The 26,259-nt window shown below is 35.5% G+C and overlaps 1 protein-coding gene across 1 annotated transcript in view; it reads left to right on the forward strand.

The window, feature by feature from the left end:
- The window catches only part of PKN2 (protein kinase N2), a 111,091-nt gene that overhangs the window by 22,671 nt on the left and 62,161 nt on the right, over positions 1-26,259 (forward strand). The window contains exon 2 of the mRNA XM_087820567.1: positions 14,292-14,592. Coding sequence (XP_087676693.1) covers positions 14,292-14,592 — 301 coding nt within the window. The remainder of the gene's footprint in view (positions 1-14,291; positions 14,593-26,259) is intronic.

Raw genomic sequence — 26,259 nt, forward strand, 5'->3', positions numbered from 1 at the left:
TGTGTGTATCTGTCTGTCTTGCACACATGGGATTTTCTGAGAGTCCATTGCTCTCCTTAGAGTAGAGCTGTAATCTCTGCCCTGCACACCCACCCCAAGTCCACATATAGAAAAAAGTTTAAGAACCACTGCTAGGGGAAAATTGATAAAATTGATCAGTGGGATGGTGATTAGAGATGCTCCTAGACGTGTTGGTAGCTCCTATTACCTGTCACTTGGTAATAAACCCTCTGGTTTAGAATACTGAGAAGGTAAAATTACAGAATTTAGAATATGAGGATAAAATAACAAAGGGAAATTAAGTAGTCATTAAAAGGACAATTACAAAATTTAGATTTTACTTACTGTATAATTTTATTTTGTGCTTAAATAGGCATGTAACTTAATTGAACAGAACAATGACTTGTGACTGAAAGGCCTTTCCATATTATGAATGTGAGGATTGTCTTGATTTCTGACACTGACTGTTTGTGTTTCCTAGTACCTTTTTCTATAGCTAGAGCTTTTTCGGCGGGGGGGGGGGGGGGTAAGGTAAGTAGGTTTGGGTTTGGATACTTCTACCTATGAAACTTGAAGTACATTATTTATTTTAAAATATTTATTGATTAGCTGTGATGTGCCAGACACTGCTGAGGACACAGTAGTAAACAAGACAGATCAATTTTATTGATCTTTTCAAGCAGTCAACTTTTGTTTCATTGATTTTTTTCCCTCTGTGCTATTTTCAATTTAATTGATTTCAGCTTTTATTTTTGTTGTTTGCATCTTTTGCCTGCTTCCGGTTTATTTTGCTCTTCTATTTTTAATTTCTTGAGTTGGAAGTTTACCTACATCCCACAAATTTTGATACGTTGCATTTTCGTTTTTATTGATTTCTTTATATTAAAAAAAAAAATTTCCTTGGCTACTTACTCTTTGAACCATGGGTTATTCAGAAGTGTGTTTTTAAATTTCTCATTGTTTGGAAATTTACTTACTGACTTTCTATTATTGACTAGTTTGATTACTTTATGGTCAGTGAATATATTCTGTATGTTTAAATTCTTTTAAATTTATTTAATTTTGTTTTATGACCCAGTCTCTGGTCTATCATGGTGAATATTTCATGAGCACTTAAACAGAATATGTATTCTATTCTTGTTAGGTGGGATGTTCCATAAATGTTGATTATAGCCTCTTTTTGATGGTGGTGTTTTAGTTCTTTTGTCTTCTTGCTGGTTTTCCCTCAGATAGTTTTGTCTTGCTGAGGAGTGTTGAAGTCCTGAACTATAATGGTATATTTTTCCATTTTTTCTTAGTTCTATCAGTTTCTGTTTCTTGTATTTTGAAATTCTGTTGTTTCCACATTTAGGATTACTATGTCTTCTTTGTGGATGGGTCCTTTCATCATTTTGTAATGACCGTCTTTTCCACTAATAATTCTTTTTGCTTTGCAGTCTACTTTTCCTGATATTAATATAGCCACTTCTTTTATTTTTGATTAATGTTTATATAGCATATTCTTTTTCTTTCAACCTACCTATGGCGTGATATTTAAAGTTAGGTTCTTATAGATAGCATATAGTTAGGTCATATATTTTCAATCCACTGTGCCAATCTGTTTTTAATTTTTATATGTAGGCCATTAACATTTAAAATAGCTATTGATATTTAAGAGCTTAAATCTGTTAAATTATTATTTGTTTCCTTTGTTTCTTCCTACTCTTTCCCTTTTCTGGCCTACCTGTGGGCTACGTGAACGTTTTAGTATTCCTTGTTAATTGACTTATAATGTTTTTGAGTATGTCACCAGTTTTTTTAAGTGGTTTCTTTGGGTATTACAATATGCATGTGTAACTTATTAGAGAATGTTGCTATTGACATTTTACCCCTTCAGGTGACGTATAGAAATCACTTCTATTCAGATTTCTTTACTCTCCCAATTCAAAAATTGTAATTGTCTTGTTTCCTGTATATTGAATACATCAAATGATCAGATAAAAACTCATAAGGAGAATGTTATTTTATCTCCTTTATTTCTGAAGTTACAAACCTCCTTCAGTTACCATTTGTTTCTTGTTTTGAGAACTTCTGTTACCCATTCTTTAGAAATAGAACTGCTGATTTCTCTTAGTGTTTCTTAGTTTGAGAATATCTTTGTTTACCTGTAATTCTTAATGGATATTTTCACTGGGTATAGAATTTGAGATTGACAGTTCTTTGCTTTCAGCATTTAAAATGTTATACTACTTCCCTCTGGCTTCTTTTGATAAATACATAATTTCTCTCTAGTTGCTTTCAAAAATGTTTTCTTTGTTTAGAGTTTTCATAACTTTGACTTGATGTATCTTTGCTTTCTTTGGGTGTCTGTGCATATATCCTTTTTGGGATTTGCTTAGCTTCTTGAATCTGTAGGTTTATGCCTTTTGCCAAAATGTAGTAGTTAGCCATTATTTTTTCAAATATATTTTGACACACATTCTCTGATTTCCTTTTGGGATTTCAGTGATACAAATGTCAGACCTTTTGTTAATATTCTGTAGATGTCAGTGCTTTATTAATTTTTTTTCAGTCTATTTCCTTTCTGTTGTTCAGATTGCTTTTTATTCATTTGTCTTCAAGTGTAATGATTTTTTGGTCTGTTATCTCCAATCTACTATTGAGCCTACCCAGTGAGCTTTTTACTTTAGTTATTATATTTTTCAGTACTTGAATTCCATGATTCATTTTTATATCTTCTATTATTTGCTGATGTAATCAATTCTTTTTTAAAAAAGAATGTGTATAATTGTTTGTTGAAACATTTTTATGATGATTGCTTTATAATCCTGGTCAGTTTTTTTCAATATAAGTGTTGGCATATATTTACTATCTTTTTCCTTTCAGTCTGTCATTTTCCTTGTTCTTGAGTAATCTTTTAAAACTAATGTTCTGAACATTTTGGCTATTATGAGAACCTGTATCCTATTTAAATTGCCATTTTAGCAAGTACTCACTCTTGCTAAAGATTCTGGCTTACTTTTGTGGGCTATGGTTTCAATGATAACTTACTTTCAGAGCCTTTGCACTGTTATTCTGATACCCTTTCTGTACTACCGGAAAAGCCACTCTGAAAACCTGGGATTCATGATACAGTTTATTTCTCAAATCTTTTGCATATTAATTTAGTCACCTTAATGTGTGGATTGGATACAGTTTGCTAGTATTTTGTTGAGGATTTTAGCATCTGTGTTCATCAGGAATATTGACCTGTAATTTTCTTTCTTTGTAGTGTCTTTATCTGGTTTTGGAATTAGGATAATGCTGACCTAATAAAAAGAGCTTGGAAGTCTTCCTTTTGAATTATTTGGAATAATCTGAGGAGGATAGGTGTTAGTTCTTCTTTGAATGTTTTTGTGTCCTGGAAGTTTTTTTTATTACTGCTTCAGTTTCATTAGTTGTTATTGGCCTATTCAGGTTTGCTGATTCTTCCTGAATCAATTTTTTAGGAAGTTTGCGTGTTTCTAGGGATTTGTCCTTTTCACCCAGGTTGTCCCATCTGTTGACATATAGTTGTTCATAGTATTTTCTTACAATCCTTTGTTTTTCTGTGGTGTCAGTTGTTACTTCACCTCTTTTGTTTCTGATTCTATTTATTTAGGTCCTCTCTCTTTGTTTCTTGATGAGTCTGGCTAAAGGTTCATCAATCTTGTTGATCTTTTCAAAGAACCAGCTCTTGGTTTCATTGATCTTTTGTATTGTTTTTTTAGTCTCTGTCATTTATTTCTACTCTGACCTTTATTATTTCTTTCCTCTGGGTTTTTCTTGTTGTTCACTTTCTAATTCTTTTAGTTGTAGGGTTAGAGTGTTTTGAGTTTTTTCTTGTTTCTTGAGGTAGGCCTGTAATGCTATGCACTTCCCTCCCCGGACTGCTTTTACTGTATCCCACAGGTTTTGGGTGGTTGTATGTTCATTTGCATTTGTTTCCAGGAAGTTTTTGATTTCTTCCATGATCTCATTGGTAACCCATTCATTTTTAACATGCTATTTAGTCTCCATGTGTTTGAATGTTTTTGAGTTTTTTATTTTAGTTGATTTCTAGTTTCATGCCATTGTGATTTGAGCAGATGCTTGATATTATTTCAGTCTTCTTGAATTTGTTAAGACTTATTTTGTGTCCTAACATGTGGTCTATCTTTGAGAATGTTCCATGTGCACTTAAGAAGAATGTATATTCTCGCCCAGCTGGGCGTGGCTCAGCAGTTAAGCGTCGACCTAGGATCCAGGCGATCAGGGTTCGATTCCCGGTCAGGGCACATGCCCGGGTTGTGGGCTGCAGCCGATCAATGACTCTCTCATCATTGATGTTTCTCTCTCTCTCTCTCCCTCTCCTTTCCTCTCTCTGAAATCAATAAAGATATATTTTTTAAAAAAAAAAGAAGAAGAATGTATATTCTGCCCCTTTAGGATGAAATTTTCTGTAAATATCAATTAAATTCCTCGGATGTAGTGTGTCGCTTAAGGTCTCTGTTTCCTTGTTGATTTTTTGTCTGGAAGGTCTATCCATTGATGTCAGCGGGGGTGTTAAAGTCCCCTACTATGACTGTATTGCTGTCTGTCTCTTTCTTAAAGTCCACCAAGAGTTTTTTTAAATATCTTTTGGTGCTCCTATATTGGGTACATATATATGTTTGCAAGGGTTGTATATTCTTGTTGGATCGATCCCTTTAGAATTAAATAGTGACCTTCTTTGTCTCTTGTTATGGCCTTTGTTTTGAAGTTTATTATTTCAGATATGAGTATTGCTACCCCAATTTTTGTTTTTATTTTCGTTTTCATTTCCATTGGCATGGAATATATTTTTCCATCCCTTCACTTTCTGTCTGTGTGACTCTTTTGTTCTGAGTTGGGTCTCTTGTAGACAGCATATATATGGGTCATGTTTTCTTATCCATTCAGCCATCCTAGGTCTTTTGATTGGATCATTTAATCCATTTACATTTAAGGCTATTATCAATAGGTTCTTATTTATTTTTCCCCTTTATACCTATGTTCCCCTCTCTCTTATTTCTTCATCTTAAAGGAGTTCCTTTAAGATTTATTGCAGTGCTGGTTTGGTGGTAATGTACTGCTTTAGCCCTTTATTGTCTGGGAAGATCTTTATTTCACCTTCAACTTTAAATAATAGCCTTTCTGGATAGAGTAGTTTTGGATTCAGGTCCTTCCTTTTCATTACTTTGAATACTTCATGCCAGTCCCTTCTGGCCTGCAAAGTTTCTGTTGGGAAATCAGTCAATAGTCTAATGGGAACTCCCTTGCAGCTATTGTTCTGTTAAAATTTTTTCTTCATCTTTAACTTTTGTCATTTTAATTATGACGTGTCTTGGTATGGGTCTTTTTGTGTTCATGTTGGTTGGCACTCTCTGTGCTTCTTGAACTTGTGCAATGTTTTTCTTCACCAGGTCAGGGAAGTTTTCTGTCAGTATTTCTTTAAACAGCTTCTCTATTTCTTGCTCGCTTTCTTCTGGTACCCCTATGATGCTGATGTTATATTTCAGGTTGTCCCAAAGTTCCCTTAAACTGTCCTCCTGCTTTTTAATTCATTCATTGTTTCTTGTTCATGGTTTCTATTTTTTTCATGCTGTTATAGTTCCCACTAAGTTTCTTGAAATTGTTGCTAAGTTCCTTGAGCATCTTTATAACCATTACTTTGAACTCTGTATCTGATAAATTGCTCTATTTCATTAAGCTCTTTTTCTGATGATTCCTCCTTTTCTTTCATTTGGTGGTTGTTTCCTTGTCTCCCTATTTTAGGTGTCTCTTTTTTTCTGTGTATTAGATAGAACTGCTATGTCTCCCAGTCTTCGTGGGATGGCCGTATGTAGTAAATGTCCTGTAGTACCCAATGGCACTGTCTCCTTGATCTCCTCAGCTGGATATTCTAGGAATGTCCCTCATGTGGATTATGTGGGCCCTCTCGTTGTAATTGGGTCTTGATTGCTGTTGGCCTGCTCGTGTGCGAGATCAAACCTCAGGTTGGCTGACTGTGAGGCTCAACTCTGACACGTAATGCAAGCTGTACAGGTGCAACAGCCAGATGAAGACATAAGGCAACTTTCTGAACAGAGGAGAGTCTGTCTTCATGGAGTTTAGGGCCTGCCTGAGTGGACTGGTTTCTTTTTTTAAGGTAAAGATTGTCGCCTTTGCTTAGATTCTTCTCAAAGTGACTGTGGGGGCAGGGCAAAAAGTAGGAAAGAAAAAAATTTTTAATATAACGATAATGTTATTAACATACCTACCTCACAAACGGAGTTGTTACACTCTTTACTGTTGGGGGTTCAACACAAAGTAATTAATCATTGTAATTGAATAGAGTGCTTAGAGTTATTACCTCTTGCCTGGATTACTGCAGTGGTCTCTGTATCACATATTTGTCATAGTATGTAGCAAATTCATTTTAAGATTCTCTGGGTATAGTAGGTTTTTCTATTGCTGTTCTTGCTTGCACTCACTCATGTTGCTGCATTCAGCTGGTGGCTTAGCTAGACTGGAATGTCCAGCATGGCCTGCCTTACATGTTGTCCAATGCCTCCACTGGAATGGCTGGAACAGCTGGACTGCTTTGGTTCCCTTCCACATGGCCTCTCTCCACATGGTCTCTGTCGTCCCCCAGTGCCCCTCTCTTTAGCAGTATAGTTTGGACTTCTTTTAATAGATGGTGGGTTTTAAGAGCAAAAACAGAAACTATGCATTCTCTTGAGGCTTGCCCTTGGAGCTCCCTGCCCATCAGAATGTCACTTTGATTACACTTTCAGTCAGAGTAAATCAAAAGGTTAGCCTTGAGGAAGTGTAGAAGGGAGCTACATGATGATGTGAAGGCAGGAAGGCAGGATTCATTGAGGCCAGTATGTAACAATCTACCATAGCTTCATAATGGGTTTCCCTGTTTTTCACTGCCCTTCTTAAATCTGTCTTAACACAGGAGATCATACCATATCCCTGCTTTGCCTAAGCCCTACCCCATTTCACTCAGAGTAAAAGCTAAAGTCTTTATATTGGCCTATATGACCTATAGTTTCATAGGGATTTACATTTCATTTAAAACAAGAACTCTAAAGTAGGCAGTCCAGGACTTGTGTAACCTTCAGGAAAGCCATCAGCATCCCAGGCTCTTTCTGCTTTGCCATTCCTAGAGTGTTGGGTTTTGTCCTATTTGCCCCCTTTTTGTCAGGATGGCACCCAGCACTATTTGCTTCAGTGCTGACTACGTGCCAGCAACTGTACTATTGCTATGAAAGCATACTTCTTAGTCCTGGACATAGCCATTATGAGACTTAGAAATAATACAGTCCGCCCTGCCGGGTGTGGCTCAGCAGTTGAGCATCAACCTATTATCCAGGTGATCGGGGTTCGATTCCTGGTCAGGGCACATGCCCTGGTTGTGGGCTCTATCAGTGACTCATCATTGATGTTTCTCTCTCTCTCTCTCTCTCTCCCCCTCTCTTTTCCTCTCTCTGAAATCAATAAAAATTAAAAAAAAAAGAATACAGTCCAAGGTAGTTGTAATAATTCCATTTTATAGATGAGAAAATTAAAATTTTAATATATTTGCGTTTTCAGAATTTAAACATGGTCTGCCTGACTCCATATGCTTAGTTCTTTGCATTATACTACTTTCTAACCGAGCTGTCTGTAAACACACTCACTCTCTCTCTCTCTCTCTCTCACACACACACACACACACACACACACACACAATATGATCTATATTTGTGTAAAGCTTTGCTGCTGCTTCAGATTTTGTTTTCGTGTCTGTCTTCCTTTATAAATTGAATACTTGAAAGAAAGTGGGATTGTGCCATTTTCATTTCCTAGCATTCAGTGAATGTTGTGACTAAATGAAGTTCTAAAAAAAGTCAAAATTAGGAAAGCCAAGCATCATCTTGGAGATGAGCAAACAGGTACAGAAAGAAGGGATAACATTCTTAGGTTGTATAGCTAATGACAGAGAGCTAGTGTAAGAACTGGTTTCTTGCTTTCTGGTTGAAAGCATTCTCCCCTGAGACACAAAAGATTATATTAGGGCAAAGTCATAGAGTAAGAAGAAGTATGCCCTGCCAATATTCCTGCTCTAAGGCACATAGGATCCATTAGTTAATGCAAATCCTAATTGGGGCAAGGTGTAGTTCAACTATAGAAAAATGGATACTGCAAAGATCTCTTCTAAGAAGACGTTGTTGTAAGACATCACTGCACTTCTATTCTGAATAAAATGCATGAATTCAAAATGTAAAAAAAAAAAGACATTATTGAGTTAAAGAGCACCAAACTAAGAGTCAGGAAACTAGTATATTATACCCAGGCAAGTCACATTTCTTTGTGACCTTAGGCAAGTTGCTTAGCTGCTTTGTACCCGCTTTTCTCAAAACTAAAATTGAGGGAGTTAGGCTACATGATCTTTGAAATCCCCTCCAGCTAAAACAGTATATGAATCACTGTACCGAGTGAGTTTTTATGCGTTCTCTAACATTTCCTGGCATTTATCAGGTCAGACTGTTTTATATTTCTATCATATAGAGAAAGTAACAGCTTTTTTACTTCTTCTCTGGGAACTTGGCCAGTGAGGAGTAAACATCCTTTCCTCTCCCTAAATGAAGTACTAGGTCATAAGTGACAGACTTTTTTCTTTTGTTCTTTGAATCCAATCTTGTTCTTATTTTAGTGTTTTTCTTCACTGTGAGTTTCTTGAAGGTAATAAATTGAAAATTTCAATTTATGTTTTAGTTTACAGATCAAAATTTTGTTATTTTATAAAATAATGGTTGTACTTATCAAATACATATTAACATTTGTGTATTTGAAATACTTGGCTTGCACATGATGTGATCTAATTAGAATGGAATGTGTAGTCTCATACCTTGCAGTAGAACTGTATTGATTCAAATAACCTAGTTAAATAGCAAATATACTGTAGGTTATAAGATAATCATTATAAGCTTTTACATTAGCCAAAATTGAAATGAAATGAAAGTTACTTTTGCTTTATTTTAAATAATGTATTTTCCTTAGTGGAAAGGCGTTTATATTAGTGCTTAAAAAAAAAAAAAAAAAAAAAAAAAGGAGAGAGAAAATACAGATATTGAAGAACAAAATGAAATTTTCTTTTAATTCTTTTACCCAGAGATAATTATTGTTAATATTTTAATCTCTTTCCTTTCAGTCTTCCCCCCATTCTTACTTTAAATATATTTTGAAATAAAGCTGTGTGCACATAGGAGCTGTGTGTACATACAGGGCTGGACAAGCTGCTGTGGCATAATAATGGACATAAATAAGAGAAACCTTTCCTTAATTCTCTAGGCTGTTTGAAATGCTTTTGTTGTGACATCCTGAACTTTCTCTTTCTTATATGTTGGTTTAAAGTCCTGCTATTTTGTAACCTTTATGAGGGAGTCTGTGTCTGCCCAGCACAGTGTCTTACACATGTTGTTAATTTAAAATTTGTTTAATTGGCCAGTCTATGTAGTGATCAATTTCTAATTATTTTTTTAGGTTATATTTCTAGAATTAGAATTACTGGGTCAAAGGGAACCACTATTTTAAGTTTCTTTTAATGTATTTTTAACTTCTGTAAAGGCTTATGGTTTACAGCAGGATTGTTGTCAATTGAAGAGGAAAAATAGTACAGTCTTGTTCTCCACAGCACAGTATTTCTTTAATGTAAATTAACATACATGATTAGTGAATAGGGCAATGATGTAAATATAGCATGGATTCTGAGTTTGTCTGTAATTTCTCCCAGAGTGTTAATATTTTGAAGCACATTTTTTAAGATAAAAAAAGTGAAAATCCTATCGAAGTTTGATAGTGTGGGATCTCTGTTGTGAGGAAAAGTCTTCTGTTCACCTAATTGTCATTCACTTGTAGATAAAATGCCTTTTCTCTCTACATTTGTTGTTATAATCGTATTTGCAACTTGATGTGACCTTCCAGCCTGAGGATTTATATGGTTCTTCAGTTCTGGAAAGTCCTCAACCATTTATTTTTTTATGTACTGCTTCTCCCCATTTTCTTTATTCTCTTATTCTGGAGCTCATACTAGATAGATCTTAGGTCTTCTTATTTTTTCTTCCACGCTTTTAAATTTCTCATATCTCTGTGTGATGAATTTAGAGTACTCTTCTCAGTTATCTGTCTGCCAGTATACTAATTCATTATCTGGTCTATTCTGGTATTTAACCTGTCCACTGAGTTTATTTATTTATTTTGTTCCTTTGAAATTCATCTAATTTTTACTCTGTTTCTTACTGATTGAGATCTCTCTTCCTTGTATTTATTTAGCCTACTTGAAATCTACTTAGCTAAAATTTATTTTGATTATTCTATAAATCATCAGGGTTTTAATTCCACTAAGATTTCCTTGTGTTTCTATTTGACTCCTCTGATTAAATGACTGGATTAAGGATATGGATGATATAAAATTTAAAATACATTAGAAATAAGTAGTTAGGGTTAATTGTGAAAAACTTGAAATATTTTTTCAACAAGTATTTTGTGATCATGAATTTAGATTGATAGTGAAAGGAATATGAGATAAAAAACATGGTAAAAGAATGTAAACAGCACAGTGATTAATTAATATGACTAGAATGGAATGGCTAAGCTTGTGGTTTCAATGATAAAAGGTATAAGAATTATGGGGTTTCTTTTACATAAAGATAATTGGTATAGGATCATGAATACTCTGAAAAGTTTAGTTTTATGCTTAAGATATGCTTAGGATTAGATTTTTTTATCTTTCATCTCTACTTTCTGAGCATATTAATAAATTTTAAAGGGAGTTTCTGATTAGAAGTTGGATCTGACTTTGTTTTAAAAAGTTGGAAGGGGTTTGTACTATTTACTTTTGGAGAAGAGATGAAATTTTATAGAGTAGCAAAGGGTTGTGAATGGTAAATGAAAGTGTTAAGCTTGTAAACATAAATAAATTTAATATATATGATATAGACAGTTACTACTGCCTAATAGAACCTGTTTAGACAAAGATTATCACTGACTATTTTCACTGGTTAAATAGCTGTTTATATTCCTTAGGCTAAATTATCTTCCTTATATCAAGAATATTATTTCATTGCCTCATACAGATTCCTGGCATTTCTGATACAACTTTTTTTTTTTTTTTAAGGCTAGAGGCATAATTAATAGATGGAATATCTCATTTCAGTTGTTCCAAATGCAAGAAAATTACATTTTTCAATAACTTTCACAGTTTATTGCAACTAAAATTTTTAAGAAAGAAGTAATAGAAGGTACTGTCTGCTCTCAGAAGGCATTTTTTCATCTTAAGTTACTGATTATATTGTGTGTATCTCCTGATCCTTTCCAAAATGTGTTTGAGTTGTGTCACAACAAAAGGTGGGAGTAAAAACATGGTTACTAAAAATTTAGATCTATGAGAAGGAACAGGGAAAGCAAACATGCTAACAACTACATGTTGTTCATATCTAACTCTAGCTAATATGGTTGCTATAATTGAGTGTCAGTTTTGCCCTTGAGCTTCTTGGAGTGTGAAGCCTCTTTATCAGAAATAGGAAATCATGACTTCCTTAGCAGTGACAGATTTTCCTGAATTCTAGAAGAAGAATATTAAATAGTATAATAGACAAATCATTAAGAAAATAAAACTACTCTGCCAAGCATAAGCCCTGCATAGTCTTTGGGATGGTCAGATAAGAAAATGAGTAATTGTTTAAATATGATCCATACTATCAGCGCATATAGGAGAAACTTTAATCTAAATTTTAAGGTCATAAGCAGGCAGTTCTTTCCGGGGAAGAATTGTGGTGAACCTGGACAAAGTAAAAGTTAACTGAGCAAAGATGAGATTAGGAAGAGATAGTTGAATAAGATTGTCTTTGTCAGTGAACTTCTGTAGCTTGATTGGAATTTAGGAAGCAAACTGAAAAGAAATGGGAGTTGAAGTAGGCAAGAGCCTTCAAAGGGTTTACATCAAGAACAAGCCATTTTAATACGGTAGTGGTTTTTGTTTTTGTTGTTGTTGTTTTGTTTTTTAACAGCCTTTAAATCTTAGTATCACGTTTTGCAAACTAAGCAACAAAGCTCTCTGGGGTGCCTCAGGAAGCTCTCAGGATGCTGCAATATATTTTAAATTTTTTACGGAAACACAGTAACACTATTTGTTGGATACCATATGAACTAACTGGAGTCAGGTTTCAATATTAGATAATTCTACATTCCCTTTGTACAATGGAACAGGAAATGAAGGTGGAAATATCCAATCTGATTTTAAGGTTTGAGAAATTGTGAAGGTACCCAAACAGGCAGACACATCCGATTAATAAGAAACTGTGGTTATTAAAGAATGAAACAAAAATGTAATTTTTTATTTCATTTTGTATCTTTTCAGTTACTAAGCTATAAGTATTTATTCAGTTATTTGGGCCTTATTACTTAATAAATGGAATTGTTAGGTATTAATTTTGGCCTATGGGGCATAAGGAAAAAATTACTGAAACGCTAAGGTTAGTAGGAACCCAGAACTTTAGGGAACTCCTCTGGCTTAGTACATAATATTAAAGAGCACATTTGTGAAAGCAATTCATGTGATGCTTTCTAAGTTTATAAGGATAGTAAGAAATATATTTAGAGGAATGCAGTACATTGAACTTTTTCATCTAAGCATTGTTTGCCTCAGCCACTTTACCTGAAGCTAGACAGCAGAAATTCGGGATTTTATTTTTTTGACAGTAGTCTTATGTGCTAGTGTTTTGATAACCAGCTAAAGGTGTATTCATAAACTTTGGAAACTGAATAGATGGATAATAGGACTTATATTTTATTATAGATAGTAAAAAACCTAGACATTAGGTACAGGTAGAAGATCTTTGTGTATTCATATAGATAAGATCACATTTAAGCCCAATAGGTGTATAGATCAGCTATCCCAGGAATTCTTAGTCTCAGATCCATGGAACCTGGAAATTATACATACAGACATGTAATTTTTTTTGTTCTGCTGGTTTTGTTGGTTGGTTGGTGGTTTTGTTTTGTTTTTTAGTCAAAGTTTCAATGGGGTTCTTGGTCCTAAAAAGATTAGGAACAGATTTATATAGATCAGTTACTTCATTTTTTGTATAGTGTGCCTATTGGTACAGGTTTTTTAGAGGTTAAGGATTAGATCTAAAAAGTATTTGCATCAAGAAATCAAGAATTTAAATAGAACTTAACTATATGGATGTGATGAATTCCCAAAGAAATTAAAATGTTTTAATTAAGTCTGTAGTTTAAAAGGTATGTAAAGGGTGCACAGTGAAATGTCTCTTTTCTATGTCCTTCACAAACTCAGTTTCTCTTCCAAAAGGTAAAAATTAGTTTCTTGTATTTCCGAAATTAACAATTTTAAAACCAAAAGTATTATAGTAATGGAGTTTAAAATAATGAATGATGTACAAATAACTAGAATATAACTTTGGTTCTTTAGATGTAGATCATATGTGCTTACCTGATTTGATTTTCAATTTAAGATGAATAACTGGTAGTATGTATTGACTTAGCTTCTCTCAGTAGTACATAATTTAGATATATTTTCTAGTAATAATGTTTTTGTAGTGAGTCAACCAAATTATCAGTTGGATTGTTAGTCATGAAATACACAAATAGAATTCTGAATATAGCCTTCCCAAGCCTTAATGCATGCAGTTCATTAAAATGTGGTCAAAAGGATATAACTTTATTTTATTTTTGCTAATATTAGTTTACTTTTTAGAGGTTTCTTATAGAACATAAAATGGAATTTTATCTCACTATGGAACTTAATAATTTTCACTTATTAAGTGACTACAGTGGGCCAAGATTTATATGTGGAGCTTCATATATAATATTTTGAATTATCACAATATCTTTGAAAGGTGGCCATACTATTTAGATTTTATAGATGATTAAACCAAGTGTTTGAAAGGTTAAATAACTGGCCTAGGATTCACAGTGTCTGCATTGGATATATCTTGGAGTCATAGGATATTGAAAATCTATTTTTATACAACTATTGTGTGTAGATATATGTTGTATTTATTTTCATATAAATTTGTCAGATAATGCTATTTAGTGAGTGGGCAGTTTTTCAACTTATGATTTTGTATGGTTATAATAAAGGTAAATAAGTAGTCTCTTGCTTATTAAGGAAATAATTAAATGTAACTAAATGTAATATACTTAATAAAGGATTGCTTTATGTATAGTTTTATTCTTATGTTGTGCATTTTACTGAGCAGCTAAATTTCCTAAACTCTATGTATATTTATTTTTTTCTGTAGGGAGATTCCCGAAGTCTTCCATTTTCTGAGAATGTGAGTGCTGTTCAAAAATTAGACTTTTCAGATACAATGGTGCAACAGAAATTGGATGATATCAAGGATCGAATCAAGAAAGAAATAAGAAAAGAACTGAAAATCAAAGAAGGAGCTGAAAATTTGAGGAAAGTCACAACAGATAAAAAAAATTTGGCTTATGTGGACAACATTTTGAAAAAATCAAATAAAAAGTTAGAAGAACTGCATCACAAGCTACAGGAACTAAATGCACATATTGTTGTATCAGATCCAGAAGATGTTACAGGTATATTTATGTATTTTTTTATTTGATGTTTATATGGTATACTAATAAGAAATATATCATTTTAAAAAATAATAAGCTTTGTGATACACACTTTTTGGCTTTTCTGAACATACAGGGTCTGTATTTTCTTTTACAGTTAAGGTCTTGTTTATATTCTGTTCAGAAATGCATTGAATTGATGGATGTGAAAATTGAATCATTTACTTAGAGATGAATAACTATACTGTCTATTCTCTTACCCTCTGTCAGTAAGATATTAGAGTTATTTCCCAGTATTAATGTTTTGTATTGAGTAAGCTACATGCTCTTACCTGATTCATCCTTGTGATCAGCAGTGTGAGTTTGCCAGATGACTTTTTAAAGTTAAAAATGCATTCTGTGGCCAAGGGCTATTTTTATTCTTTGCAAATGTAATTTATCAAGCCTGTGACCTTTGTTCTTTGTGCTTTAAGCAACTAAATTAACAACTAAAGCACCAGGATATTGTTTTAAAAAGAAGAAAATTTAGAAAGCCAAACATAAACTTTTTATTAAATATAGAAAATAAAAGGAAAATATAACCCATAAGTCCAACCAAAGATCAGAATTTTTAAACAATAGAATTAACAAATGTTCATGTTGGAAATTTTTTAGTGCTACAGAAAGTAAAAATAGAAAAACTACTGCTCTCTCCATCCAAGGCATTCTCTCTAAAGGTAGCATTACTAACTTTTTTTTTTTTTTTTTTTAAATATATCTTTATTGATTTCAGAGAGAGGAAAGGAGAGTGAGAGAGAGAGATAGAAACATCAATGATGAGAGAGTCATTGATCGGCTGCCTAGCCCACAACCCGGGCATGTGCCCTGACCGGGAATCGAACCCCAATCGCCTGGATCCTAGGTCGATGTCAACCTCTGAGCCACGCCCGACCGGGCACATTACTAACTTTTTGTTGAGTACCCTTCCAGAAAAAAATTTTTGTATTCATATCAACATTCATTCATTCATATATACATTCTTTCTAAAACTTTTTACTTAAAAAAATCATTTAATATACATTTGATCTAATAGTTTTTTCTTTGCAAAGAGTATGTTTTGAACAAGGTATTTAATCTATATAACCCTCAGTTTCTTCATTTGCAAAGAAAAGGAGAGGTATATGTAGCATAGTAATATATCTAGCACTGTAAAAATTTTAGAAGGAACAGTGATAAGGTAATAAGAAATAACAGATATAAATTAGATTAAATTTAATTAAGAAAATACATAGCCCAGCCAGGCATGGCTCAGCAGTTGAGTATTGACCTAGGATCCAGGAGATCCTGGTTCCATTCGCAGTCAGGGCACATGCCTGGGTTGCAGGCTCGCTCCCCAGTAGGGGGCGTGCAGGAGGCAGCTCATCAATGACAACTTTCTCATCATTGATGTTTCTATCTCCATCTTTCCCTCCCCCCCCTGAAATGAATAAAAGATATATTTTAAAAAAAAAATACATAAATTTGACTAAGAACCTCAAATTACCAATCCCAAAAGTTGCACAAAACACTTCTGAAATCAGTGTATTTGACAGAACTTGTTTTAATGCATCAATTTTAACATTTGGGACTTGCCTTAGGGATTTCATTTGGAGAACTCTCTATGTAGAAATTTCATCCTTATAAGAATAATCAGATCTTGAAAGCGAAAGAAATCATAGAGAAATAAGCCTTCTTATTTTAAAGTTTAAATAATCCCAAATATGTGAATCACAAAGCTAGCTAAAAAGAACTCATCCACTCCTCAGCCCACATATTCAATAATTACATTATAAATAGAAATTTGTATTATGAAAATGCTTTTTTTAGCAATGTTATATAAACTTAGGAATAGCCTGTTCTGTTGGTACTGTGCTGAGCTCTACATTTTTTGCCCATTACTTCTTTAGGAAAGGTCTAAAATAAGAAACAGCACCAGAGTTTTAAACTGTTTGTTTAGAGAAAACATTTTCCTCCTCACAGAAAACATTTTCCTCCTCACAGAATACCCTTAACTGCCTTGTAATTGGAATATAGAAGAGTTTTTGCCACACAAAAAGGACCAGTTTCCCCAATCCCTTTAAAATTTTTTTTTACTGAAGTATGAATTATGTATGATAAAATGCACATATTTTAAGTTTATGATTTGATGAGGTTTAACTCAGGTAATCTTCACTACAATCAGTGATCCTGAACATTTTCATCACTTCAGTGGTTCTCTTGTATACGTACTTCTCAATCAGTCTCCAATCCCCATCTCTGGCTTAGGCACTGGTCTACCTTCTATCACTTTAGATTAAATTTGTCTTCCCTAGAGTTTCATATAAAGAAATGACCTTTAAGTCTTACTATCAAATTCCTTTTCTCCCTCAAAAGCCAATTTAGATATCACTGTGAAACCTTCCCTGACTTACTTTGATTATCTTCTCTGGTCTACTTTGTCCATTCATTGTTGTATTGTACATGTTTATGTAACTTACTAAACCCTATGCTCCTTGAGGGCAGGGATATGTTTTCAAGATTTATCATAGAACCTGGAACATACTAGGTATTTAGTTGTGACTGTTATATCTCAAAAAATAAAAAATACCCCAGCAAGTAAAAAATACTGTATTAGTAGTTGTAATTAATACCAAAACATAATTTATCATGTACTTAAAAAATTTAATAACTTGGGGGACAAACCCTTAAATAAAAGTTGTTTTAGGATAAAGAAATCAAAAACTTTTTTACTGATCATAAAATTGAGTATTGAATTTTCAGGGAAAATACTATATGAAATGTAACTTTCTACTGTGACTTTTTTTTTTTTTTTTTTTTTTTACTTTTTAAACTTACCTTTATTGTTGAGAGTATTACAGGTATAACATTTCCCCCCCGCAACTGACCCCCTCCACTTAGCTCCCACCCCTCCCCAGGCCTTCACACTGTTATTGACTGTGTCATGGGTTATGCATATATACATACAACTTCTTTGGTTAATCTCTTCCCACCCTCCACCCCCCTTCCCTATTTCCTCTGAAATATGATCGTCTGTTGCATGTGTCAGTGTCTCTGGATCTATTTAGTTCATCAGATTCTTTTATTCATTAGCTTCTTCTCAAAGAAGACCCTTCAACATTTCCTGTAGTGCTGGTCTGATGGTGATGAACTCCTTAAGCTTTTTCTTATCTGTGAAGCTCTTTATCTGACCTTCAATTCTAAATGATAGCTTTGCTGGGTAGAGCAATCTTGGTTGTAGTTCCATGTTTTTCATCCCTTTGAATATTTCTTGCCACTCCCTTCTGGCCTGCAAGGTTTCCTTTGAGAAATCAGCTGACAGTCATACGGGTGCTCCCTTGTAGGTAACTAATTGCTTTTCTCTTGCTGCTTTTAAGATTCTCTCTTTGTCTTTAATCTTTGGCATTTTAATTATGATGTGTCTTGCTGTGGGCCTCTTTGGGTTCCTCTTGTTTGGGACCCTCTGTGCTTCCTGGACTTGAAAGTTGATTTCTTTCCCCAGGTAGGGGAAGTTTTGTGTAATTATTTTTTCAAATAGGTTTTCAAGTCCTTGACCTCTTTCTGCCTCTTCTGGCACCCCAATTATATAAATGTTGAGTCTCTTGAAGTTGTCACAGAGGCTCCTTATACTATCTTCATATTTCTGGGTTCTTTTTTCTTTTTGCTCTTCTGGTTGGGTGTTTTTTGTTTCCTCATGTTCCAAATTGCTGATTTGATTCTCAGTGTCCTCTACTCTACTGTTGATTCCCTGTAAATTATTCTTCATTTCAGTTCCTGTAGCCTTCATTTCAAATTGGTACTTTATTATGTTACCGATTTTCTCAGTTATTTCCCTAACCATCTGCTTAAACATCCTTATAACCGAAATTCTGAACTCTCTATCTGTTAGCTTGCTTGGATCTATTTCATTTAGTTCCTCTTCTAGAGATTTCTTCTGTTCTTCCCTTTGTGACATGTTTCTTTGCCTCCGCATTTTGGCTGCTTCCAGGTGTTTGTTTCTATGTATTAGGTAGAGCTGCTATGTCTCCTGGAATATGTAGAGTGGCTTTGTGTAGTAGGTGTCCTGTAGGGTCCAGTGGCTCAGCCTCCCAGTCACCTGAGCTGGGCCTTCTAGGTGCTCCCCTGTGTGGGCTGTGTGCACTGTCCTGTTGTAGTTGAGCCTTGGTTGCTTTTGGTGTCCCTGGGAGGAACTGACCCCCAGGCCAGTCAGCTGTGAGGACCAGCTGCAACTACAGCCAAAGAGCTGCTGTGCTGGAGACACCCCTGTGGAGCAGGATTTACTTCAGTGGAGCTTTGGTTCACCAAGTGCGCCCCGTGAGTGTGTCACTCGTGGATGTGGTAGGGTTGTAATCCAGCGTGGTCGAGTCTGACCACCAGGTGCACTGTCTCTGAGGCCTCCCAGGAGGTGCAAAGGCAGCCTCTGCCAGTGCCTTGCCCAGGGCCACCCAGCATGAGCTACACAGCAAACCGTAGTTGGCTGCTCCTTGTGCTGGGCTTTGCATTGTCCAGGAGAGGCCCAGCTATGAGCCAATGCAGCTGCTGCTAGTGCCAGGCCTGGGGCCGCTTATCAAGCTGTATGGGGCCCGCTGCTGCTTGTTTGAGAGATTTTAGGAAAGTCCTAAGGATGAGACTCGAGAGGCTACTTTCGTAGAAAAGCCCCTGGAAACGGCCTGGATGAGCTGCAGGTGGGGAGGGGCGGAGCCAAAGGTGTGAGCCAGGCACTGGCGATTCAAATATAGCGCCTGCCTGCCGGCTGTGTGCGGGGAGGACTCGCCAAAGGAGCCATGGCCTCCGCCAGCCCTTCTGCCTGGGAGGAAGCCGCCCCTCCAGCTCTCGCCTGGATCTCAGGCAGGTTAGTTCCTCCCCGAGTGTCCCAGGTCCTTTCCAGCTGCTGCCCGGCGCTGGGCTCAGAGGGAGCGTGTCCGAGTGAGTCCTTGTGCGGGCCCTCTAAGAGGAGAGCCTGGGGCTCGCGCAGCCTCCACGACCCTCAGGGACAGTCCCCACTGGTTTCATAGCCCGGAGTTGTGGGATAACTCTCCCCGGCCTGGAGCCCTGGGCTGGGGACCTGCTGTGGGGCTGGGGGCCTGCTGTGGGGCTGGGACCCCCTCCCTCCTCCGGGAAAACAGTGCCGCGGAGATTCCCTTCCGGGGTTTCAACCGCAGCACCGGGTGTGGGCCGGCAGCTGCGTCTCTTCCAATCAGCCCCGATCCGCCCGCGTCTCCGCCCCTCCTACCAGTCTCAGTGCTTTTCAGTCCCCTGGTTGTGGGGCTTCTGTTCAGCCAGATTTCAGAAGGCTCTGAGTGACGGTGGTTCTGTATTTTAGTTGTAATTTTGATGTGGTTGCGGGAGGCTGCGGGTGTAACTGTTACCTACGCCGCCATCTTGGTTTTTTTCTACTGTGACTTCTTAATACTTTAGTTTGTTTGGAATAAACCTGACAAGTTGGTTAAAAGTTGAACTTATTAAAGTAAATAGTCCTTGGAAGTGTAGGCATCCAGAGGTGTATAAAAAATGAAATTAAAAAAAATTTTCTATTTGCAAGTGGCATATTCTTTTTTCCATATTTCTGTTTTGACAGCATTACAAGCAACAGCACAGAGGATTAAAGGGAGGTTAGCATTAACTTTTGGTCAGATTGCCATAAAATTTTATATTTTTTACATGGGGTACTAAGGTAAACAATTATTTATGTAAATATATCTTTATTGATTTCAGAGAGAGGAAAGGAGAGGGAGAGAGAGAGAGAAACATCAATGATGAGAGAGCCCGAAACCTGGGCATGTGCCCTGGCCGGGAATCGAATCCGGATCACCTGGATCCCTCAGGTCGATGCTCAACCACTGAGCCCCGCCCGGCCTGGCCAATTATTTATTTTAGATTAGGTATGACAAGAAGATTTAAGGACATAGTACTTTGCTTTCAGTTCTTTAAAATATAGACGTTCCCCAGCTTACAATAGTTCAACTTAGGATATTTCAACTTTGCAATAGTGCAAAAGCAATACATATTCAGTAGGAATTGTGCTTCGAATTTTGAATTTTGACCTTTTCCTGCGATATGCTGTATGATAGTTTCTTGTGATTCTGGGCCACTTATAGTAAGCCACAGTTCCCAGTCAACTACATGATCACAAGAGTAAGCAACCAATACTCTACAGTGTACTGTGTTCCTAGCATTTTTTGGATATTGTGTTTTGGGTTTTCACATCCCATCGTGTCTGCAGAAATACCCATGTGAGTCTCTTGCTTCTCGTGAGGAGGGGGAGAAGGCAGTTAATCTTTAGATGAAATTCAAGATAATTGCCCAACTAGGCTAATGTAAATGTTCTGAGCACATTTAAAGGAGGTAGGCTAAGCGATGATGTTTGGTAGGTTAGGTGTATTAAATGCATTTCGATTTAGGATATTTTTCAATTTATGGGATTATCAGGATGTAGCCCCATTATAAATCATGGAGCATGTATATTTTGATTAATAGCAGAAGTGTTTGGCTAATTCCTGTTGCCTTGGATTATGTAAGCAGAAACAATGACTCATAGAAAGAGAGACAGATTTTAAGTCTGCATTGTGTCAATGATTACTGTGTAAGTAGTTAGAAAGACTGCACTTAATTCACATCTGCAATAATTAACTGTATCACATTTCACTTTCTTATTTATAAAGTATCCTTATTTTATAAAGTATCCTTATTTATAAAATAAGGATTTTGCCAGGCATGGCTCAGAGGTTGAGCATCGACCTGGGATCCAAGCGATCCGGGTTCTATTCCCCGTCAGGGCACATGCTCGGGTTTCGGGCTTGATGCCCAGTCGGGGGCGTGCAGGAGGCAGCCAATCAGTGACTCTCTCATCATTGATGTTTCTATCTCTCCCTCTCTCCCTCTCCTTTCCTCTCTCTGAAATCAATAAAGATATATTAAAAAATAAATAAAATAAAATAAGGATTTTATCAGATGACCTCTTAACTGTAAAACTCTCTGAAATATTACTTAGTATAATGTCAAGATCTGATATTTTGGGACTGTTATTTGTAAAATATATGTATTTTTAAAAGTAGTAAGAAATGAATTCTATAAAGTAGAGTGGTAATTTAAGCCTTAGTTGGCACCTGAGACTACAAAAGGAAACATTTAGGGGAAAAACAGTTTCCTGATTCTTGGACTCTTGTGTATCCCTAAAGAAGAGGATAAGATTATTTCTGATATTTTATTAAGCATAGCTAATAATTTGTGTAGTATAAGTCCTTCTATTTTCATCTTATTTCCTTTTCTTATTACGTCTTCTCATTGCCATCTTTTCAGACCCCACCAAACTTAGATTGATTTTTACCTCTTAGGTAGTGAATGTTTTCTTTAACATCTAGAATATTAATTTAATATAGAACTAATAGTGTTGGGATTTTTGGAGTTAACCTTGGAAATTCTTTTAAATTATGAAGATAAACTATATTGAGGGAGTTTTCTTTCTGAATGACCAAAGTGCAGTTTATGAAGTCTTTCTTCAGTGAGCAGAAATGAGAATATTGGCCTATTCACTTAAATTTGGGGTAGAAATTATAACTGAATTTTATATGTATTAAAATATAAGTGGAATCTGTGATCTGGTTTGTTATGTAATTTCTACCTATTCTTCATTTCTGATTGAAATTCTCATTTTGAGGTAAACATATTTTGTATTAAGTTGTGAACTTTTTTTTTTAATCCTCACCTGGGGATATGTTTATTGATTTGAGTGAGAGAGGAAGGAAGAGAGAAAGAAGGATTGATGGTTGCCTGCCTCCTATATTGCCTTCACCTGGGACGGAACCCGAAACCTAGGTATGTGCCCCAACTGGGAATCTAACCCACAACCTTTTTGGTGTACAGGAAGACTCTCCAACCAACCAAGCCACCCAACTAGGCCAAGATGTGAATTTTTAAGGAAAGGATTGCCATTAATGAATTGTGATCATTAATTAGCAAGCCATTTTTAACACCCCTGGATTTGTTTTCTTATCTTTAAAATCCTGAGATTAAGGTCTGTAGATCCCTAATGCTTGAATTCTTTGATGATATACTTTTTTAAAAAATTGATTTTAGAGTGAGAAAGGGAGGGAGAATATAGATGTAAGAGAGAAACATTACATCAATCAGTTGCCTCCCAACACGCCCTACCCAGAATTGAACCCGCAATCTGGGTGTGTGCCCTGACTGGAATTAAACCCACCACCTTTTAGTGCATGGATCAGTGCTCCAAACAGCTGAGCCATACCGCCAGGGCTGATGATATACTTTTTAAAAAGTTAATACACAGTAAAATTTGTTATATTCGGAATATCATTCCATGAATTTTAATGTATGTAGAAGTTCCTCTAACCACCACTACAATCAGGAAAAGCAACAGTGCTAACCCTTTGCAGTCACACTCTCTCTGCACTTCATATCCCCTGGCTACCACTGGTCTGTTCTCTGTCACTGTAGTATGCTTTTCAAGAGTATCATATACAGTGGCACCTCTGTTTTTGAATGTCTCCATTGACGAACATCGTAAACCCAGAGGGAAATGCTTTGGTTTTCAAACACGCCTCGGAAGTCGAACACGCCACACGGCTTCTGCTGAGGGCAAGATCCTGAGGCCCAGCTATAGGCTGATGATCCCTCGGTTTTCCAACGTTTCAGAACTCGGTCTTCCTGAACTGATTACATTTGAAAGCCGAGGTACCACTGTAAATGGAATCATAAAGTACATAACCTTTTGACATTGACTTTTTACTCAGCATAATTGCTTTTTTACATTCATCCAGGTTTTTGCATTTATCAAAAATTTACTCTCTCTGTTGCAGAGTAGTAATACATTGTATAGATGTACCACAGTTTGTTAATCCATTTACCAAGAACATTAGGGTTGTTTTCCAGTTTTGGGCAGTTTTCAGCACAGCTGTTATAACTGCCTATGAATAGGTTTTTGTGTGAACATGTTTTCAGTTCACTTTGGTAAATACTTAGAAGTGTGATTTCTGAGTCATATGCTGGAGTATATTTAGCATTATACACAGCTGCCAAAATGTTTTCCAGAGTAGCTATAGCATTTTTTATTCTCACCAGCAATATATGAGAGTTCCAGTATCTCACATTCTCTCCAGCACTTGGTATTATTAATGTATATTTTTAATCAGTCTAACAAGTGTATAGTGGGTGGTGATATATATCATTATAATCAGAGGGAAGAAAGAAGGAAAATAAAGTTGCACTATCTTGAGAAACTATGAAATAATTGTGCATGCTCTCGGTACATAATTCTGTACAGCATGAAGAAGTCTTTTCTACCAGGAGATGTAATGTGCAGTTTTCAAACATTGAGATTTAATATAATAGATACAAGCAGTTCTGATTTATTTTATTTTAGAGAGATAGAGAAACATCAATTTGTTGTTCACTCATTTATGCATTCATTGGTCTATTCTTGCATGTGCCTTGACCAGGGATCAAACCCACAACCTCGGCTTATTGGGATGACCCTCTAACCAAGTGAGCTACCCAGCCAGGGCCAATTCTGAAATTTTTAATGCCTAGTTTGCTTATTTCACCTTAAACAAAAAAATGTTACAACCCACAATTTTATCCAAGCTTTTTTGGTAAAATATTAATAAAGATAAACCAGAGGTTGTACTAGCTTTAAAATATTTCAGAAAAATTTCTTTAGTCGGTGACATCTGACAAAGGTCATCCTGAGTACACAAAATAACTAGTTAATCATCCGTTAATAATAAGTGAGCATTCATTATAATCTGAGCTGGTTCCAGATGGCTTTATAAGGTAAGCATATCTGATTAAATAAGAACATTAGATTTTAGGAGAAATATAAACTGTTAATATAACTGTAACACATGGCAAGATTCTGGAGAAGTTTATTTTTAAAATATTGATTCATAAGTATCAAGTGAAAACCAAAATGTTGACCAGTGAACAGTAACTAAGACTTAAAGATGCAAGTTTGTGAGGAGATTGATAAACTAGTGCTTCAGCCTGTTGCTACTTTTACTAGCTTAGATTTGGCTAGGTTTACTTCAACTGTATTTTCTCCTTTTTTTTTTTAATGCAGTAAATAGCCTTGATTCAGAAGCAGACATTCTGGCTGTTTAAGTACCACTTTATGAATATTGAGCATTGGAAGTCAGCTGGCTATAAAATGAAGATCAAAGGCTATATGATCTGAGATCTCATCCCAGCTGGAGTATTACTTAGTAGTGTGGTTTGGTTGTATGCCACTTGCAGCCCTTTCAGGCCTTGTTTTTCTTATTTGAAACCTATGTCAGAGGTAGAATCTATAGGGTTTGGTACTTGCCATACAGACTTACATTGGAGAGCGAAAGTAAAAAGAAAGCGAGCCATCTATAGTAAAAGTCAGGTTTTAGTTATGGATTACTAAAGCCATGCCATTAACAGGACAGAAAACAAAAAGATTTAAAAGTACTGTTCCAGGAAAGAGGAGTTCAGTTTTTAATATGATGAGAAGAAAAGCCAATAGGACATTCAAGCAATATCCATAAGGTTATATATAAGGCTTTAAGTTACCAGATGAAACCCGGAAAACCCATCTTGGCTAGAGATACTACTTTGGAAGTACCAGAAAATATCATGTGGTTAATTTATAATTCCAATCTACTTAACTCCACTTGACTTACATGCCGTTGCTGTTTGTATTCTAGTTCTAGTTTATCTTCAATTGCACAAATTAGATCTAATTATTATTGTATTATATAGTCATTGTTAGTTTACAATTATCCATGTTTATAATTTTCTTTGTCTATTCATACTTCTAAGACCTTCCTTCTAGAATAATTTTGTTTCTTTTTCTTTTTAAAGGTATATAGTGTAGAAAGATGATTTTCTTTGATATACAATTCTAGGTTGACATTGATTTTCTCTCAGCACTCAGAAACTGTTATTTTAGTCTTCCGTTTTTGAGATGGAGCAGCTGTCAGTCTAATGGTCAAAGCCATGTAGATTGTGTCTTTTCTCCCTAGTTACTCTTTGTCTTCAGTGTTCTGCTCTTTGAGAATAATTGTATAGATTTCCTTTCATTAGATGATGTGCTTGGGATTTTTTGTGTTTCCTGAACCTGAGATTTGTGTATTTCATTGATTATGGGAAATTCTTAGCCCCTGGTGTGTTTTTTTAGTATTCTACTTTTTGTATTCCTTCTAGTCTTTCATTTTGGAACTCCATTTAGATGCCATGATAATTTCTTCAAGTCTGTCTCCATTTCTCTAATACTCTTTTTACCTGTGTCCAGTTTGCTCTTGATCACATATATTGTATTTCTAATATACAGGGTGTTCCAAAAAAAAATGTATACACACTTTAACAGCTGATAGCTTAATTGATGTTTCTTTTCAGATTTAACCTATTGGAATATATAGCTATTCAAAGTGTGTATACATTTTGAGGGGACACCCTGTATTTATTTTAATACTGAAAGTTCTATTTTGTTAATCTTGGTAATTTTTGATAGTCTCTTGTCCCAGTCATTCTTTTGATACTCCTTGTATTTAGTTTGACATATTAAATACACTTTCTTTCATATTCTGTATAAGGTAATGACAGTAATTAAAATCTTGGCCATACTACTCCTATAGTTTTTTCTTATTCATGGTGATTTTTTTTTTTTTATATCTGAACTATGTGATTTCTACT

Source organism: Miniopterus natalensis, chromosome 9 (genome assembly GCF_054644295.1).
Source record: "Miniopterus natalensis isolate mMinNat1 chromosome 9, mMinNat1.hap1, whole genome shotgun sequence".
NCBI lineage: Eukaryota > Metazoa > Chordata > Mammalia > Chiroptera > Miniopteridae > Miniopterus > Miniopterus natalensis.